The sequence below is a fragment of the Pristis pectinata genome, chromosome 18 (genome assembly GCF_009764475.1).
Source record: "Pristis pectinata isolate sPriPec2 chromosome 18, sPriPec2.1.pri, whole genome shotgun sequence".
Lineage (NCBI taxonomy): Eukaryota > Metazoa > Chordata > Chondrichthyes > Rhinopristiformes > Pristidae > Pristis > Pristis pectinata.
The window spans coordinates 19,081,919-19,100,203 of record NC_067422.1 but is presented as its reverse complement, the minus strand read 5'-3'; the positions used below and the strand labels follow the sequence as shown (position 1 = coordinate 19,100,203).

The 18,285-nt window shown below is 38.6% G+C and overlaps 1 protein-coding gene across 3 annotated transcripts in view; it reads right to left on the bottom strand.

Moving 5' to 3' along the window:
* Positions 1–17,877, bottom strand: part of gps1 (G protein pathway suppressor 1) — a 45,855-nt gene extending 27,978 nt beyond the window's left edge. For 2 of the 3 annotated variants that reach the window (XM_052032677.1, XM_052032676.1), the window contains exons 1-2: positions 17,331–17,877; positions 4,012–4,104 (exon numbers count right to left, since the gene is read on the bottom strand). In XM_052032677.1, the coding sequence (XP_051888637.1) occupies positions 4,012–4,104; positions 17,331–17,735 (498 nt within the window). In that variant the 5' untranslated portion in view covers positions 17,736–17,877. Of the gene's footprint in view, positions 1–4,011; positions 4,105–12,846; positions 12,983–17,330 lie in introns of those variants that run through there. The other variant, XM_052032678.1, reaches the window with a different exon arrangement.
* Between the last annotated feature and the right edge of the window lie 408 nt (positions 17,878–18,285).

Here is an 18,285-nt window from a genome sequence, read left to right as displayed (position 1 = left end):
CTTATTTTCTACCTCTTAACCAATTTTGAATCCACACTAGTATATGATCCTTAATTACATGTGCTCTAACCTCGTTCACAGCTTCTGTATGGGACATAATCAAAAGCCTTCTGAAAATCCAGATCAACTACATCCACTTATCCCTCCTCATTCACACTACTAAACAAATCCTGAAAGAACACCAATCGATAGATTAGTCAACACGATTTTCCTTTCATACAACCACGTTGACTCTGCTTAATCATATTATTACCTTCTGAGTGCTTGCATCATACTATTTATTATAATTTTAGCAGTTTCCTACAATTGAGGTGAGGTTAATAGATCAACAGTGTCATGTTTTCTCTCTCCCTCCATTCTTAATTGGGGGCAGGGTGTTCATAATTGCTACCCTTAAATCTTTTCCAAAATCTACAGAATTTTGGAAGATGATAACCAGAGCATCCACTACCTTTACAGTCACTGCTTTCAAAACCGAGATGTAGATCTTCAGGTCCTTAAGATTTATCAGTTTTCAGGCTGGGCTGGAGCTTTTACTCTCCAATATTTCTGGGAATCTTTTTGCGTCTTCTTCCATGAAGATGGACACAAAGGTATACTTAACACCTCTAGCATGTCCTCATTCCCAATTATAAATTACCACATTTGCCCTCATTATTCTTTTCATTTTTACATAACTGTAAAAGCTCTTAAGATTAAAAAATGGGATATACACAAGTAAACATAGCACAGACAGGTAGGTCAAGGCTATGGAGGGATCTATAAAGGGACAAGGATTTGAGTGCTGAGGGTTGATGGATATAGAGTCATACTAATACAGCATGGAAACAGGCCCTTCAGCCCAATTTGTCCATCTAAGGGGCCCATCTATGCTAGCCCCATTTGCCCGCGTTTGGCCCACATTCCTCTAAACCTTTCCTATCCAAGTACCTGTCTAATGTTGTTATTGTACCTGCCTCAATCACTTCCTCTGGCAGCTCATTTGATATATGCACCACCCTGTGTGTGAAGAATCTGCCCCTCAGGTCCCTTTTAAATCTCTCTCCTCTCACCTTAAATCTATGCCATCTAGTTTTCAATTCCCTTTCTCTGGGAAAAAGACTGTGTGCATTCACCCTGTCTATGCCCCTGATGATTTTATACACCTCTATAAAGGTTACCACTCAGTTTCCTACACTCCAAAGAATAAAGTCCTAGCTTGCCCAAAGTCTCCCTACAACTCAGGCCCTTGAGTCATGGCAACATACTTGTAAATCTTTGCACTTCTTCCAGCTTAATGATGTCTTTCCTAACTGTACACAACACTCTAGGTATTGCTTCACCAACGTCTTGTACAACTGCAACATAACAACCCAACTCCTATACTCAATGCCCTGACTAATGAGGGCAAGTATGCCAAAAACCTTCTTCACCACCCTGTCTAATGTGACTTCACTTTCAGGGAACTATGTACTTGGAGTTCTAGATACCGCTGTTCTACAACACTACCCAGGACCCTAATGTTCACTGTGAAAGTCTGACCCTGGTTTGACTTCCCAAAATGTAACACCTCACATTTATGTGGATGGAACACCATTTGCCATTCCTCAGCCCACTTACCTTGTAATTTTTGATACTTTTTTTCCTGTCTATGATACCACCTATTTTAGTGTCATCTGCAAACTTTGCCTTGTACACTCTCAACCAAATTGTTTATTTAGATGATGAACAATAATGGGCTCAGCATCAATCCCTGTGGCACACTACTAGCCACAGGCCTCCAGTCTAAGAAACAACCTTTCACCATCACCTTGTGCTCCCTGCCAGAAATCTGGCTGCTGGTCCAGAAATTCAACAACACTACTGTGCTCCATATCACAATTCACAAAACATCAATGCTGAAGCTAGAAATAAGTTCAGACAAGTCTTGAGTTAAAGGCATGAGGTTAGTGAAAAGGGCACTGTATAAGTAGAGCTAGTTTTAACAAAGGGATGGTAAGTGCAAGTGGAATTCACAAAGCAACAGATAATGTTACAGAAAGATTATGGAGGAATTGTGGTGGATTGATTATGGGGTTTGGAGCTCAGCTCAGAATTAATTGATAGGTCAAGGCTCCATATCTTCATGTTTATTCTGAACAAAGAACTATGGAATAGGTGGAAACAGGGTTAACATGCAGGATTTCTGAAGGAAGACATAGAATGTCTCTGACGTTTCCAGTGCTGAAAAAGGGACAGTTGTGGCTCATCCACATTAGATATGAATAGCAATATTGGTTGTGGTATTAACACAAAGTTTTAAATACTACTGTTACAAGTGCAAACATGACAGCAATCCTAATTCAGCACTATTCCACAGGCATGCAATAAATGGGAGGTATTTGTTTTCGAGGAGGTATTGATACAAAGATAGGTGGAGGGGCAGAAAGTGCTGAGGAAGCAGGGGGTCTGCAGAAGGACTTGGACAGGTTGGGAGAATGGGCAAAGAAGTGTCAGATGGAATACAGTGTAGCGAAGTGTATAATCATGCACTTTCATAGAAAGAATAAAGGGGTAGACTGTTTTATAAACGGGGAGTGAATTCAGAAATCAGAGGTGCAGAGGGACTTGGTAGTCCTAGTGCAGGATTCCCTAAAGGTTAACTTGCAGCTTGAGTCGATAGTAGAGAAGGCAAATGCAATGTTAGCATTCATTTTGAGAGGACTAGAATATAAAAGCAATGATGTAATGCTGAGGCCTTAGAAAACATTGGTCAGACCACATTTGGATTATTGAGAGCAGTTTGGGCCCCATATCTAAGGAAGGATGTGCTGGCATTGGAGAGGTTCAGAGGAGGTTTACAAGAATGATCCCAGGAATGAAAGGGTTAATGTATGAGGAGCATTTGATGGCTCTGGGCCTATACTCACTGGACTTTAGAAGGATGAGGAGGACATCTCATTGAAACCTACTGAATATTGAAAGGCCTGGATAGTGTGGACGTGGAGAGGATGTTTCCAGTAGTGGGAGAGTCTAGGACCAGAGGGCACAGCCTCAAATAGAAGGACGTTCCTCTAGAACAGAAATGAGGAGGAATTTCTTTAGCCAGAGGGTGGTGAATCTGTGGAATTCATTGCCACAGATGGCTGTGGAGGCCAAATTATTGGGGGTATATTTAAAGTGGAGGTTGAGATGTTCTTGATTAGTAAAGGGCGTCAAAGGTTACAGGGAGAAGGCAGGAGAATGGGGTTGAGAGGGGAGAATGAATGAGCCTTGATTGAATGGTGGAGCAGAATTAGGCCATTCGACCCATCGAGTCTGCTATGTCTTATGGATTAATACAATCAAAAGACCATAAAACTTTCAGGCATACACCATCCATAAGAATCAGCAAAGCTGAAGTTAATAGGTGCTGTCACTGATTCATAGAGCAAAGATTAACAATATTTTGCAAATTGTGATATGGAGTACAGTAGTTAAATTTCTGGACTAACAGCCAGAGTTCTGGACAATTGATCTAGAGATTTGTTTGAATTTGACAAAGAGATTTTGGGCAATTTAAACTGAAGTAATTAAATGAAAACTGCAGATTAAAATGGCTCCCCAGTTGTAACCACAAAACCACCAGATTGTCTCAAAAATTCATTGGGTTCTTTAACATCCTTCAGAAAAGGAAATCTGCCACCCTTACTCAGTCAGGAACAACGTGTAACTCTAGAATCATCAATGTTATTGGCCCTTAACTGCCTCCTTAGTTCAGGAGCAAGTAGGGATGGATAATGAATGCTTGTATAGCCAGTGATATCCCCATCTCACCAAGCAAAACAAAAAACACATCACTGCTGATTGTTGAAATAGCTATAAAATTATTTCCATTCTTCCTCCATCACCCTACAATTTATCCCTTTGCAATTATATTTTCTTTTTTTAAACAAAAGCTTCCACCACTCTCAGGTAGTACATTCCACATCATTGCAACTTGGGTGAATGAAAATCTTTTTTCACTGGTTCCTTTATCAATGAACCTCTAAATTGAATCAATGAATCCCATACCAGTGTGGGATTTTCCACCACGTAGTTTGTGTCGGGTGCATTCTGCTGATCATCCTGAGGGTCAGCATCTATCTGCATTGGTTCCACTGCTCCCTGGAGAGGCACAGAAAAAAAGTGGGAAACAGAGATAAAAAAGTTAGTTATAATACTGGTCAGACAGATTCTTGCCTCTAATTAAAGTAAAATGATAGAAAATGAACAAAGGTGTGTTTTAGTTATAAAATAAATTGCTACGATAGGAAATATCAATTTTATATAATTTTACTTAATACAATAACATGCAACAACCTTAAAATATCTTGGCTGAAATAAGAATGCTTTTCAAGGCATGGTCATTTTCTCATTAACCTGAAAAACCACATATTGCTAGTGAAATGTATTCTGGCCACACATAATAGAGCATAACTGCTAAACTTGTCTAAGGTAATCTAAAGAGTTGTTTTATTCACTCTGTCCAGTCACCTGCATCCTAACTCAATATTCCAGTGAAACTGTCCTTTTGCTTTGGAAGAGCAAGTACAGATAGCTGCCTAATTTCAGTGACAGACTTTCAGTATTATAACCCTAACTAAACTGTTAGCTCCATGCAACAATAAGACTATGAATATTGCCATTTCATATTGTGTCTTAACTCTAATCAGGTCTCTTTGTTTCCCAAGACTTTTAAGTTAAAACTTGATTACTTAAAAATCTTAAGTAGATAAATTATTGCTAATGATTCTTATTAACATCAGGACTAAACTGCTCTGTCCTAACATCAGCAAGGTCTAAGTACAGGTTGTGATGCTGTAACCAGCCATATCAACTGTCAGTAATGATGGAGCAAAGAGAAGGTGGTCACGTGGGGTGGGGGTTTCCTGGCAATTTACGATTAATAGAGAAGGGGGTAGAATCATGAGGAAGATAAAAACTCAAGAATGAGAAGGTGAAAACTGAAGGAGTTGTGATGCAACAGCCAGTGTAGGTCAGAAGTAACAAATGAATGGAAGTTTATGTGGAATAGGACACAGGCAGCAGAGTTCTGCTTTAATTTATCTTATCTCATCCAGAAATGCACATTGCAACAGGTGGTGGAGTGTGGGATGTCTTGGAAAGCACTGTTCTCAGGTAATTAGATAGATAGATAGATATCTTTATTAGTCACATGTACATCATAACACACAGTGAAATGCATCTCTTGCATAGAGTGTTCTGGGGGCAGCCCACAAGTGTCGCCACGCTTCCAGCACCAACATAGCATACCGACAACTTCCTACCCTGTCTTTGGAATGTGGGAGGAAACACACGCAGACACGGGAAGACATACAGACTCCTTACAGACAGTGGCTGGAATTGAACCCGGGTTGCTGGTGCAATAATTGCGTACACTAACTGCTACACTACCATGCCTGCCCCTACATCAAGGAGTAGCATACAAATGAAGAAGAGAAGGGACCAAGGTTAGGTCATTGGGGGTCCTTTAGAGGTTGTGGTGTGCAAGTGAAGGTAGGTGCATTTCTAGAGGCATTCTTGCTGTCATTGGGAAGCTGATTGTGAAAGCGATTGAGAGCACTGCACCGAATAAGACAATGTAGGGAGGACAATGAAGGAAAGACGATGGAGTAGAGTGTGCAGAGCTACAGGATGGAACTGGACCATGGTCAATTACAAAGAGAATCACTTGCATTTTGGATTAGGGCCTTTCCAACATTACAGCAGGGGAAGAAATCCAATGGAAAGATTCAGCTGCAGTGTTCTGAGAAAGATGGATATGGTTTGTGAGCAACAACATTAAAAACTGGAGGGAAAGGGAGATGGGACAGATAGAGGTGTTGAGATTTTTTTTTACATAAAATTGCCAATAATTGTGAAAGAAAGGGAACACTATCTAAGGAAAAAATAAAGAGAAAAACCGATACTGTTGATAACTAACGACAGTGTACATTATAACATGGCATGTATCAATGAAATTTTACACTATAAATATGCCACTGACAGCAAAAACAATACAAAAAAACCACAGTTAAAAATTAATGCTCAGTTATGCACTGTTGTTAAGTTAGTGGTTTTAATTATTATTTGTAACATTCAGGAATTGTAGTTCATAAGGCAACACTATCCAATAACTTGTTAACAAAATCATTACTTGCAGCACTATTTGAAGATTGCAGAATTTGCAAAGTATACTGCTGTTCCATAATTCAAGCAAACAAACAAGAAAGCAACCATTTCTGTTTTATTTTGCATTGGATGAAAATCTTACCTTTAAAAAGGAGGAAATGCTCCCCACCAAATTATGCAGACAACATCTTAACAAACAACCTATTTTCAAATAACATCCTTCATTGAAGAATGTTGCTGTAATGCTTTTGATTACAGGCAACAATTACAGCTCAAAAACTCATTGATATTCAGCAATTTGGTCTCTACAAGGTTTGAGTTACAAAATTTCATTAGTATTACCTCTGAAACTAGATTTACTTTGATGAAAACTATCAGCTATTTAAAAGGTCACATTTAAACAAAATACCCTGTTCTTCCTATTATTATTTAATTTTTAATCACCTATTAGAATACAAGGCTAATAACACAATCCACTATTTTTGAAAGTTATGTAAACTCAATAATTCCTATTGAGGTTTCAGTTTTATTAATTTTATTTTTCTTGCTGCAAGCTACTTGTGAGGCTGTGAAACAGCCAATACTTGGAAATTATAAATATATGTATTTTAAAAGAGTGGAACAAATAAATCTGGCCGAATGTAAACGCATTTAACAGACACGCAATGTCACTTTCAAACCTTAGGTGGCTTTACAACAACTTCAGCCGTTATGATACTAGCATAAGCCCTATCAAAATTCAAAAGCACTATCGATGAGACAAATGTAATTGGGTAGCAACCCTAAAGCCAGAACCTCATGGATATGCATGAATAGGCACAGTATAAACTGCTCATAAAATGCTCCCGGGAACATGGAAAATATAACTGTTTTACAACAGTGTTGAAGAGGTCTCTATGCAGTTCATTAACCCTCCTGGAATGGATCCACAGAACACCCTTCAGTAGGACATTGCTGTGTATGCCAAAGGTGCACTATTGTAAATTATCACCATCTAATGATAAAAGAATAAGACTTTAGGCTTGTTGCTTTATAAAGAGTTTTTAAATGTTATTTGCAAAATTTTCTGCATTTCAAACACTTCTTTTCCTAGCTAACAACAAGCTAATTATATCCCCACATATATTCTAGACTTTTCTTTCCAATTTGATCACATTAGTAAAATTATCTTTCCCAATTTGATAACTAAATGAATCTAAACACATGAATATTTATGCTGCAGCCCTTTTCTACAGCTCCTTTGATCAGTAGATTCTCAGCTGTTCCACTAATAACTAACTCAAAGTGCAACAGTGTCAATGCAATACCAAAGGAACTTTGTTAATGCTTTACAAATAAATAGCAGTGTACAGAACAATTAACAGGATTATGACATTTTTAACCCATTCAATGTGTAAAAGAATTATTGGCCAAGGAAAGCCCTGCTTCAGAAGTACTCAATTATACCACTGGTGCTGGATTAAAATGAGGTATATCATATTATTATTGGGTCCAACAAAATACTTAATGTTAAAATAAATTTGGATTCTGAACTCAAAAGTTTAGAATAAAATCGGTGTTTTATCGTCATCATCATCATCATCGTTAGATCCTCAAGCTTTTTCTAGGACATTATCCCATTTTCTTAACATGTGCAGGAACTGCTGTTATCCAAAAGGTCCAAGAAGGAGCTCAAAGTTTTATCAATCATGAAAATAACAACAGTATCATCAATTGCTTCGCTAATATTAACACTAAAATATGAACATCAAAAATGTTGGACATGCTCATTATATCAGGCAGCATATATGGAAAGAGAAACAGAGTTAACATTTTAGTTTAATAATCCAAAAAATTATTAATACGAAATATTAACTGTTTCCCTCTCCACTGATTTTATCTGACCCAGTGAGTGCTTCCAGCATTTTTTGTTTTTACATCAGATTTCCAGCACCGTAGTATTTTGCATTTGGATGATAAAATGTAGACTAAAATGTCTTCATATAAACATTATGTTTCCCCATCTCAAACCAGATTAACAGTCATTGTTGAGCTGTGTGCTTCCTTCATCAATTTTCCTGGTGATCGAGGTACCTCATAGAGCAGAGTGCAGGCTGACAAGCTGGCGCTAAGGCTGAAATCTCCTGCCGTGCTATGTAGAAACAAGTCTGATCTACTGCTGTGGGGTGTCAGGTAAAGGTCTGAGAGCGAAGAAGTGGCTGAGCTGGGAGTGGAGCTATCTCGACACCCTTCCTGACTATCTGCATTCCCTGCCCCTGACACAGTGCTTGCCTGGGAAAGAGGAATGAAATTCTCATCAGTTATTGCAGTTCCATACTTGTGCTTAGAATTAAAACAAATCTAGCTATGCTAATTCAGAAGCAAGCTTCCTAATAGTTTTAAAAAGTTATAAATGTCATATTAATTATAAAATAACCAATTCATTATCTAATAATTTAAATATGTACTATCAACCTGCTTCATATGTCATACTTATTGTAAAACTTTTGCCATCACATTTCTTTCATTACAAAACATCATAACCTTTAAAATATTTTGTTCCAGATAACATACAGCAAATAACAGAGAAAGCATGGTTGGTATTTACATACTTAATGTGACAAATTCAAGGCATTGCCAATCATAACACCAGAATGCAAAAGAAAAAAAGTCAGCAGAATGAATATACAAGCTGCAGCAATTGCTCCTTTAGAAGTAGATTTTTTTTTGATAACAGAACATACTATCAAAGTAAAATTAAGCCTTATAAATCTTAACTGTAAAATTTAGGAATTGTTTTTCCAAAATCTCAAGTTTAAAGTAGATAAAGATACAACTAATGTATTAGTTAATCAAGTAGCACAGATACAACACAACATCACAGTATAATGGTTGTAGCACCATTGTAAATAATCAGATTTTTTTTAAAGTATAAATGACAGAACAAAAATCATGGATATTTGATCCTTAAACATGTACTAATTTTGAACATTAACATTTATACTGCAATCGTTTTGAATTTAACAGTACTAAGCACTACCTTAGCTTGCCAACTTACAAAATGTAAACCAATGGATAAAACACCAATTATTCAAACTCAAACTCCTGAAAAAGTCAAATTAAGAAGCTAAGAATCATTAGAAGCATGTTGTTCGTGAAATATCACTCTCAGCATGCACACTCTAATAATGCAAGAAAAGTAAAACAGCATTTCTGTGCTTGTACAATGCAATTCATTCTCAAACACTGAACTTTCAGTGATATTGTAGAAGTTCATTAGTCTATTGCTAAACAAATTTTACATCTTGGTCAAATGGACTGGTGTTAATTTCAAACCCTGAACATTCAGCAAATATCTTAGCTGCTGTTTGCTGCTTCACTTTCAACATAAGCCCTTGTAACTTATAGCAAATGGCTTTTAAAGCTGGGTACTACTAACCCAGATTGCCTTCTCTGTAATCGCCAGCCTGTGTTCTAACCTGTGATCCGATTATGTTATAAATCTTTTCAGTGATCAAAATATTCAACTGCAAAAACTGAGGCACAAACTCATTATAGAGTACATTTGATAAGAGGAAATATATATCAATGAGCAGTTTGTAAAAGCACAATACTTCAAATTACAGGAAGAGTAACATCTGCCACTTTTAAAATCCTTTCGCCCCACTTGCTGACACAAGAAAATGCAGATGCTGGAATATGGAGCAACAAACAATCTGCTGAAGGAACTCAGAGGCTCAAGCAGCATCTTTCGGGGAAAGGAATTGCTGACGTTTCAGGTTGAAACCATTTGCTATCTGATAGAACTAGTCAGAGGGACAGATGACCAAATTCTATCAATTTTTCACTCATAAAATATATTGTGCTGTTAAGAGCAACTGGAATGTTGGGATATTCAGTGATGCTGTTCAATGGCTCAGGATCTATTTCTAGTATTCAAAAGGGGCATTCACTGTCTATTGTATCTTTCCATCAATGAGGAGGCAAATAAATTTTCTTCACAATTTATCCCATTTTAACTTACAAGACAACCAAACAACTGTAACATCACTTTAGTGTGAAAATAATGTAAAGGCTCATCAAAAGTAAATAACATGCTGAGACTAGGAACGATTGGAGGGAGAACAAATGTTGGTTAAAAAGATGTCTTTTTGCAGAATCAAGATACCTGACAGCTTTGTTGCCAATGGTAGCATGAAGCAGGCGGAAATGGGGGAAAAAACTGAAGTAAGAGAAACAAGGATTTGAGAGGAAATATAATTTTGGAGCAGGCGGCATAAAGTGGGGCAAGACCATTGGGGGGTCAATCCATAGAAGATCAAGTGTCTGTAAATCTGGATGATAGGCAGTGTGACTCCCTTTCACAAAATAAATTTGACAGAATTTTGAGGTTATGAGGACAGCATTATGGCCAGTCAAGTTTAGAAATGACAAGCCATGTACGAGGATCTGAGCCACAACGAGATTGAGGTGCGGTGGATGCTATAAATATTGCACAATGAAATTTACATAGCTTTGGTGATGGATAAATTCTGGCTTCCAAACTGAGGTAAGGGTCATCTAATACACCAAGACTGCAAACAGGTATATTGTTGGAAAGTGATTCTGTTAGTTCAGTCTGGTTCACCATGACCATGGTTGAGGATGGGGTCAACAGCAAGGGAGATGAATTTCCATTGGGTGCCAAGGCAATGGCTTAAACTTTCTCAATGTTGAACTAAATTAGCTTTTGATTCATCCAGGCTACCAGACTACCAGTCAAACAGCAGGTACAACAGTCAAATAACTTAGCTACTATGCTACTGTACCCAGCTTAGAGTGTTATCAGCACCAATCTTCCCATAAGTTTCTATGATGATGTCCCAGTAAAAGCTGGTGCCAAGACATACCATAAGGAGAAAGAGGAAACTAGGAACTGATACTTGGAGGACCTCAGAGATGACAATGAAGGAAAGAAGAAAAGTACTGCTAGAAATGCACCTGAGTGCAGTTGAATTGATAAGAAAAAAAATCAAGCGAGGAAGGCTTCATAAAGCTGAACGACAGAAGAGATATTATATTGTCAACCATATTGAACAGTGAAAAAATCAAGGAAGGTAAACATCCATCAATGGGGATAGTGTTCTGAATTTTGGTTATGGTTAGTTTGGCGCTGTGACAAAGGTAGAAGTCAAGCCAAACAGATTGAAAGGAGAATTTGAGGGGAGATGGAATTAGAGCTGGGAAACCGGGTCACATCAAATTACCAGAAACTTGTTAGAAGTACTGGGAAGGGAAATGGCCATCATTTCCCAGGGAAAAAAAGTTTTAACATTGATTTTATTTCCAAACACATCACAAGGAGTTGCATTTAATAATACAGCAAAAAATTACTTCCATCTTTGTTCAACCCTTCAAACAAACTAATCATTTGCTTATGTAGGAAGAGATTTTAAAACTGTCCATGACAGATAAGCAAAGTTTTACCTTCACCATTACTAAAGGCCAGGAGCATCAAATTCCAAAAACAAAGTCTAACTAAACATTTATAAATCAAACTTTAGATGGGCTTATAGCTTGCTCCATTCTTTGCTAAATAAGGAACACTAAAAAATTACTGAGTCATTAAATATAAACATATTCTATTTTTAAACTAGATAGCCAAGAATGAAATGGTGTTTGCATTCCACATTGACCACCATATGCAATATTTACATTATAAAAATTAAGGTTTTTTGAACTGTGTTAATCAAATTCTTAATATAAAATTGCATTCACAAAGGCATAACAACAAAATATCAGTTGTTGTCATATCAGGAATGCAATCATATTTTTTGAAGCATATTTGTTAATTGTATTGACATCATTAGTAATATTAGCATTTATAGTCCATCCCAATTGCTCCAAACTCAAGACGCAGTTAAGAGTCAATCACATTGCCAAGTCTGGAGTCACATAGAGGTCAGACTAACATGGCAAATTTCCTTTTTCCTATGAGAAAAAGACATTGCTGACAGGTTTTTATGCCAATCAGTAGTTTCCTGATCATCATCCCTACTGTTAGCTTTTTTTCATTTCCAGTATTTAAAAGAAATACCTAAATTTAAATTCCCCAGTTGCTGTGGTGGGATTTGAACTCCTATTTCCAAATCAATGACTCAGACCTCTATACACTATTCCTGAAACTTAGCCATTATACAGCTGTACCCAGCTAAGTTTCATGAGCACCAAACTTCCATATTGCAAAATATTTAATAAATATTAGAAATTCTGTTCGGGTTATGACCCAAAACACCTTAAATGAGGTATATTTACAGTAATTTAACAATACAAAATACAAACACAATTAGATTACCAAACCGAACACTTATCTTGTAAGACAGGAGAAAAATAAATAAGAAGCTTTAAGATTCGACTCCTAGACTGGTGGCAGGAGCCCAGCCAGGAAGCCTGAGCTGATAGGCCCATCATCAGGCATCACTTTGCTCAGGCTCCATTTGATGAAGCAGGATAACACGAACCAAAGCCGGATTGAGGGGTCTCAGACACTAGGATACCGGCCTTGGAGCAGAGCCATGCGCTCCCAGAGAACAGGAGCAGCAAAAGGACCCTTAGTAACAGGTTCTGGCTTCACAGCCAGCAACCAACTGTCATGTTCGCCCCGGTTCAGCACCACTAGCCACGGCTCAATTCCTCCACATTATTCCACGGGGAGACTTTCCTCCCTCCCATCGCACTATAATCCGCCCTTTGATCGGGCAGCTGCGGGCACTTTACCTGAAAATTTAACACTTGAACGGGAAGGGGCATTTTCTCCCTCATTCAGCAACTCTAAGCGGCCACAGAGCAGCTCCGCATCCGGGCACTCTCATCACTGGGGTGACAGGTCAAACTCCTGAGTCGGGGAAGGTGCGTCATGACGTTCAAAGGGAACGTCTACGCGAGTTGTCGAGTCGAGGACATTTCTGCCCCGCATAAAGATGGGGGCAGAGTAACTTTGTCCTAGTGTAGAGGTGGGGGTGAGTGAACTCACATCATTAAAGTTGCAACTTTGTCATTTTGTATACTAGCTAGTTGTGATAAAGTAAAAGAGGATTTAAACCATGATGAAAAAAAAGTTTGCGAATTTATAAAAGGCGATAAAAATGTCACAGACTTTTTCACTTATTGTGGCTGCTCTGCATCATCACAAGCTCTGAAAGTAGTATCTCACATCCCAGTGAGATGGTCAGTGGAATAGTCCCTCAGCAGACAGCTTTATTTTGTTCTTGTCTTCTTGTGTATTTGAAAAATATTTCTACCATAATGTTCTTTTGTTAGGAAGCTGAAGCTACCTTCTAGAGATTGGGATGGGGTCCTGATTTCAAAAGTAGTGAATTTAAATATGTCAGTTTTCAAATAGTTGTGTGGGTGAGCCATTACTAGTTAGAAAACAAATAAGAATAAGTAAATAGGGAAACATACAAACATATGAATTAGGAGCAGAAGTAGGCCACTCAGCCTCTAAAGTGAGCTCCATTATTTAATAAATTTATAGCTTATCTAACGGTAAGTTCAACTTTGAATTCTCATTTACCTATGGTAATCTTTCCTTCCCTTGCTTATTAACAATCTTTCCATCTCTGCTTTAAAAATATTCAAAGGCTCTGCTTCCACCTCCCTTTGAGGAAGACAGTTCCATCATTTCACAACTCTTTAAGAGAAAAAAAATCTCAACTTTGCTAACGCCTTATTTTTAGACAGTCACCCCTTCTTCTAAGTTCTCCTGCAACAGAAGATATCATCTCAACATTCACCCTGTCAAGACATATCAAGACCTTAAATGTTTCAACTAAGACCCTTCTCACTATTCTAAACCCCAGCAGATACAAACCTAGCCTATCTAACCTTTCCTCATAAAATGACCCACCCATTCTGGGCATTGATTTAGTAAACCTTCTCCGAATTGCTTTGAATGCATTAGCATCCTTCCTAAAATAAGGAACCAATACTGTATACAGTTCTCCACAGTGTTTTCAATGCTGCTCTTTAAAACTGAAGAATAAATCCACTATTTTTGCATTCAGTTGCCTAGAATAAACGATAACATTCTTTTGGCTTTCCTGTGCACTAGGACACCCAGATTCTTCTGCATCTTAGGGCTTGCAATCTCTTACCATTTAGATAATTTACTTCATTTCTATTCTTCCTGCCAAAATGGACAATTTCAAATTTTGCCCACATTATACTCTATTTACCAGATCTTTGGCCCCTCACTTAACCTACCTATATTCCTTTCTAACCTAATATCCTCTTCACAGCTTACTTCCCTATCTACTTTTATGTCATCAGCAAACTTAGCAACCATATCTTTAATGCCTTCATCCAAGTCATTTATAACATGTTGAGGCCTCAGTATCGATGCCTGTGTCACACCACTCATCATATCTTGCCAACTAGAAAAAAAAGACCGTTTATATCTACTTCCTGTTTCATTTTAGCTAATAAATCTTCTTACCATGCCAATACCTTACTTCCTATACCGTGAGCTTTTATTTATGTGAATAAACTTCCCATCTAGAAATCTAAGTATAACGCATCCATTGGTTCAATCCCAGCAATGTCACTTCTTCAGATATGGTGGCACATTTTTCACATCTCTTCAGAAAGAACTCTTATTCAATTTAACTATAGACCTAGATAATGAAACAATCTGGACTCTAGAAATGGTGGATGTGGAGAGGATGTTTCCTGTACATCTGACGACATAGAAACAGCATTTACTGAATTCTGTTCATCACTTGACAAAGGCTCAGTGTCATATTCTTGAATTTACTAAGTCCTTGAGAAACTTAGTCTTACCATTTTGAAACCTTAATTAGCTCCTTCCAATTCCACGATGAGGCAAACTTGAGCTTTGATAGGTTGATGGACATTTCTTATTCCAGTTTATTGTGCATTCCTTTTATGTATAATGTCAGATTTGAATTTTGTTCCATTGTCGTGCAATACGTAGAAAAAAATAATCTAAAGCACTAAGCTTACAAAAAGTATTGTGATGACTAGGGAAATCAAGATGAAAATAATCATGTATAAAACAAGGCAGTTTGGTACGTTTTCATTATTCTTTAGACAGGTAAGTGATGTGTTGAAGAAGATTATGCCAGAATATTGTTTTACATTATTTTATTTGAATAAAATAGAATATAAGCCAAGATGAAAAAAAATTTTACTTGCCTAAGAGTACAGCAATCTCTTTGTCTAACACTTTCAGCATAACCTTATTCATCCCTTATGTGTTTACCTAACTTATCTGTAATGGACCACTTGGCATGAATGTCTTTGCTTAGAAGTGTACATTCTATGTAATAAATGCATAATTTATTGCCTATGACACTATGTCTGTGGAAGATGATAAGAAATGAAGTAGGACACCAAATGCTGCAAAGTGATGTGAGAGAGCATTGATATGTCAAATGGAATAGAAAGTATCCACATCAGTAGGAAGATAAAAATGCAGATTTTTCTTTTAAAGATGAGATTTGGGAAAATGTTGGTAATTAAGGAGTCTTTGAGATCCTTGTACATGAATCATATCAACTTAACATGCATGCATAATAAGCAATTAGGAAATAAATGTTATTTTAGTTTTTATGACAAATGGAATCCAATTAGGAGTAAAGAAATCTATGTGGTGCTAATGCACCATAAAAGGTATTGTTTCTGGAGTCCAGAGCAAGATCTGTGCAACCAAAGTTTGTACACTTTTCATCCTGGGACCAAACTTGACCTTGACCTAGCTGAAAAACAAATTATACATTCATCTTCACATTTTTGTCCCCTTTCTCATAGTTCCCCCCCATCACCCCTTTTTCACCCTCCTCCCCCCATCACCCCTTTTTCATCCTCCTCCCCCTCCTGGGAATGAGACCTACTACCACTTACTACCTACATCTTTCACCCACAGGCTCACTCCCCCTCCCCATCTGGTTCTGGCTTCCCTTCACTTCTCCCCTAATCATTCCCATTATCACCTTCCTAACATCAGATTCCAGCACTAGTAGCCTTTGTGTTCCTGCTTTTCACCATCCTAGCTGTCTCTAACTCGTCCCGACCACACCACACCACACCACACCACACGCCTCTTTTATTTGTCTGCCTCCAGCTATCATCCACCTGTCTGTCTTCAACTCCTGGCACAATCTGCCTGTCATCATTCACCCCTCTTTGGTCCGCCAATCACTCCTTGCCCTGTCTGACCACCCCCTCCTCTCTATACTGGCTATCTCCCCTCTTCACTCTTAGTCCCGATGCAGGGTTTCAACCTGAAGCAGCAACAATTCCTTTTCCCCACACACATGCTGCTCGACCCACTAACTTCCGCCAGCAAATTGTCTGTCGCTATACATTCATCTTGACTGAGAAGTTGCAAGGATCAACTGATGGTAGAAGAAACAATGGAAATACAGCTAAACACAGATGTGAAGAATAGGAAAATCAGAGTTAAATAGAAATAATTACTTGAGATCTGGAATCAAGGTTTGACAACCAGCAAGCATATGCTAGTTGCAGGGTTTTCAATGTATTGTAGGATATGAAGCTATCCTTCATGAAAGTACACCCAAATATTTTGTTTTAATTCATCAATTATTGAACAGCAAGTGCCATATTCCTCACGTGACCATAAGACTTCCAGCATTTAGGCTTTACAAAGCCACTGTGGCCAACTAATCATCTTTTCTAACATTAAAACCTATTGTTTAACTTTCTCCCACAAACTAATTTTGAATTTGTCAAAATTGTTGGGATTCATTGTACCATTTATATTTCTAGTTACTTGTTTATTATTACTATGTTCACCTGTTTAAATTTTTTGGCACTTGACATTTGGAAAGGACTATTCTCAATATCAGCAGAGTTCATTACCGAAGCTAAAGCACTGGCAGCATAACCTTCCAAACAGAACGTGACCAAAATTGGTGGGTGTTGTGCATTCTGACTCCAAATTCAAAATAATACAAATTCAGACATATTTTATCATTTGAAGAAACCTACACGTAAGAAAGATATTCTTAAAATTGGGCCCATTAGAAAAAATATTTTCTCTCTGTTTAAAAAAAATGAACCTATCAGGCACGCAGACGGGAAATGCAAACATAGAGGAAACTTCACTGTGTACAACAGAAAATGAAAATCAAACTGCGCTGTGTGAAATAGACTTGGTAGCAGCCTAGTCCTCCACGTGAGGTGGCGATCCAATTCAAAGGAAGGGCTGAACTCACCCGGAGCTTGTGTACTCTTGTTCGCTGGCTGTCTGCTTCTTGATCCTCTGAATTGGAAACAAACACTGCTGCCAACGAGCTAGCCTCAGCAGGAGTGGGAGGTTGTGACAGCAGATTGTTTAAGAGTGGTGGAAGGCAGTCCAAGGTCCGATCAGACATGGGACCGGTTTTGGACCTGCCGCAGTGCAGCTCCTTCGCCCCCGGGGGCTCGGGCTGAGCACAGAGGATGCGTTTACGCGGCTCTGCAAACAGTAAACTCTGTTTCCTGCTCTGTTTGACTCTCTGCACTTCACTTCTGCTCCTGGTGGGGCTCCAACAGTGGGGACGCCAGGATCTGCAGCTCTCCGAACAACCGTTCAGACAGTCCTCTAAAAGGTTTGGCAATGCAAGCCAGGATAGAAGCATCTTCCAGGAGGAGAAACGGGCTGGAACCTCACCTGGGGGGTCCAGGACTTACTCCAGCACTGCAGCAGAAAGGGGACATAGCTGGCACCAGTTTGCAAAACCAGCCAGACCTCTTCGGACTCGCGTTAAAGAGAAAGGGCCTGTGAAGGACTCACCACAGAGAGATCAGGCTGGTCCTACATCCGAGGAGGACGCTGCAGTGCTGTTGTGGGACGCCCCCTTGCACAACATTTACAGGGGGTCCGGCAAGCATAAAATGCAACTCAGTGACATTTTTATTGCGGTGAAAACTACACGGAAGTATCACAAAGCCAGACTGGATCTGCTCTTTCAGACCTGGATATCATTGGTCCAAAACCAGGTGAGGATTTGGCGAGACACTCAGATACGGTTTTGCCGCTAAGATTTCTTCACTACCTTGTCCACCCATGTCGCCACTTTAGAGAACTATGCCCTTGTACCCCAGGCTCTCTCTGTTGTACAACACTCACCAGGACCTTGTCGTTTACTGTGTATGTCCTGCCCTGGTTTGACTTCCCAAAATGCTTCA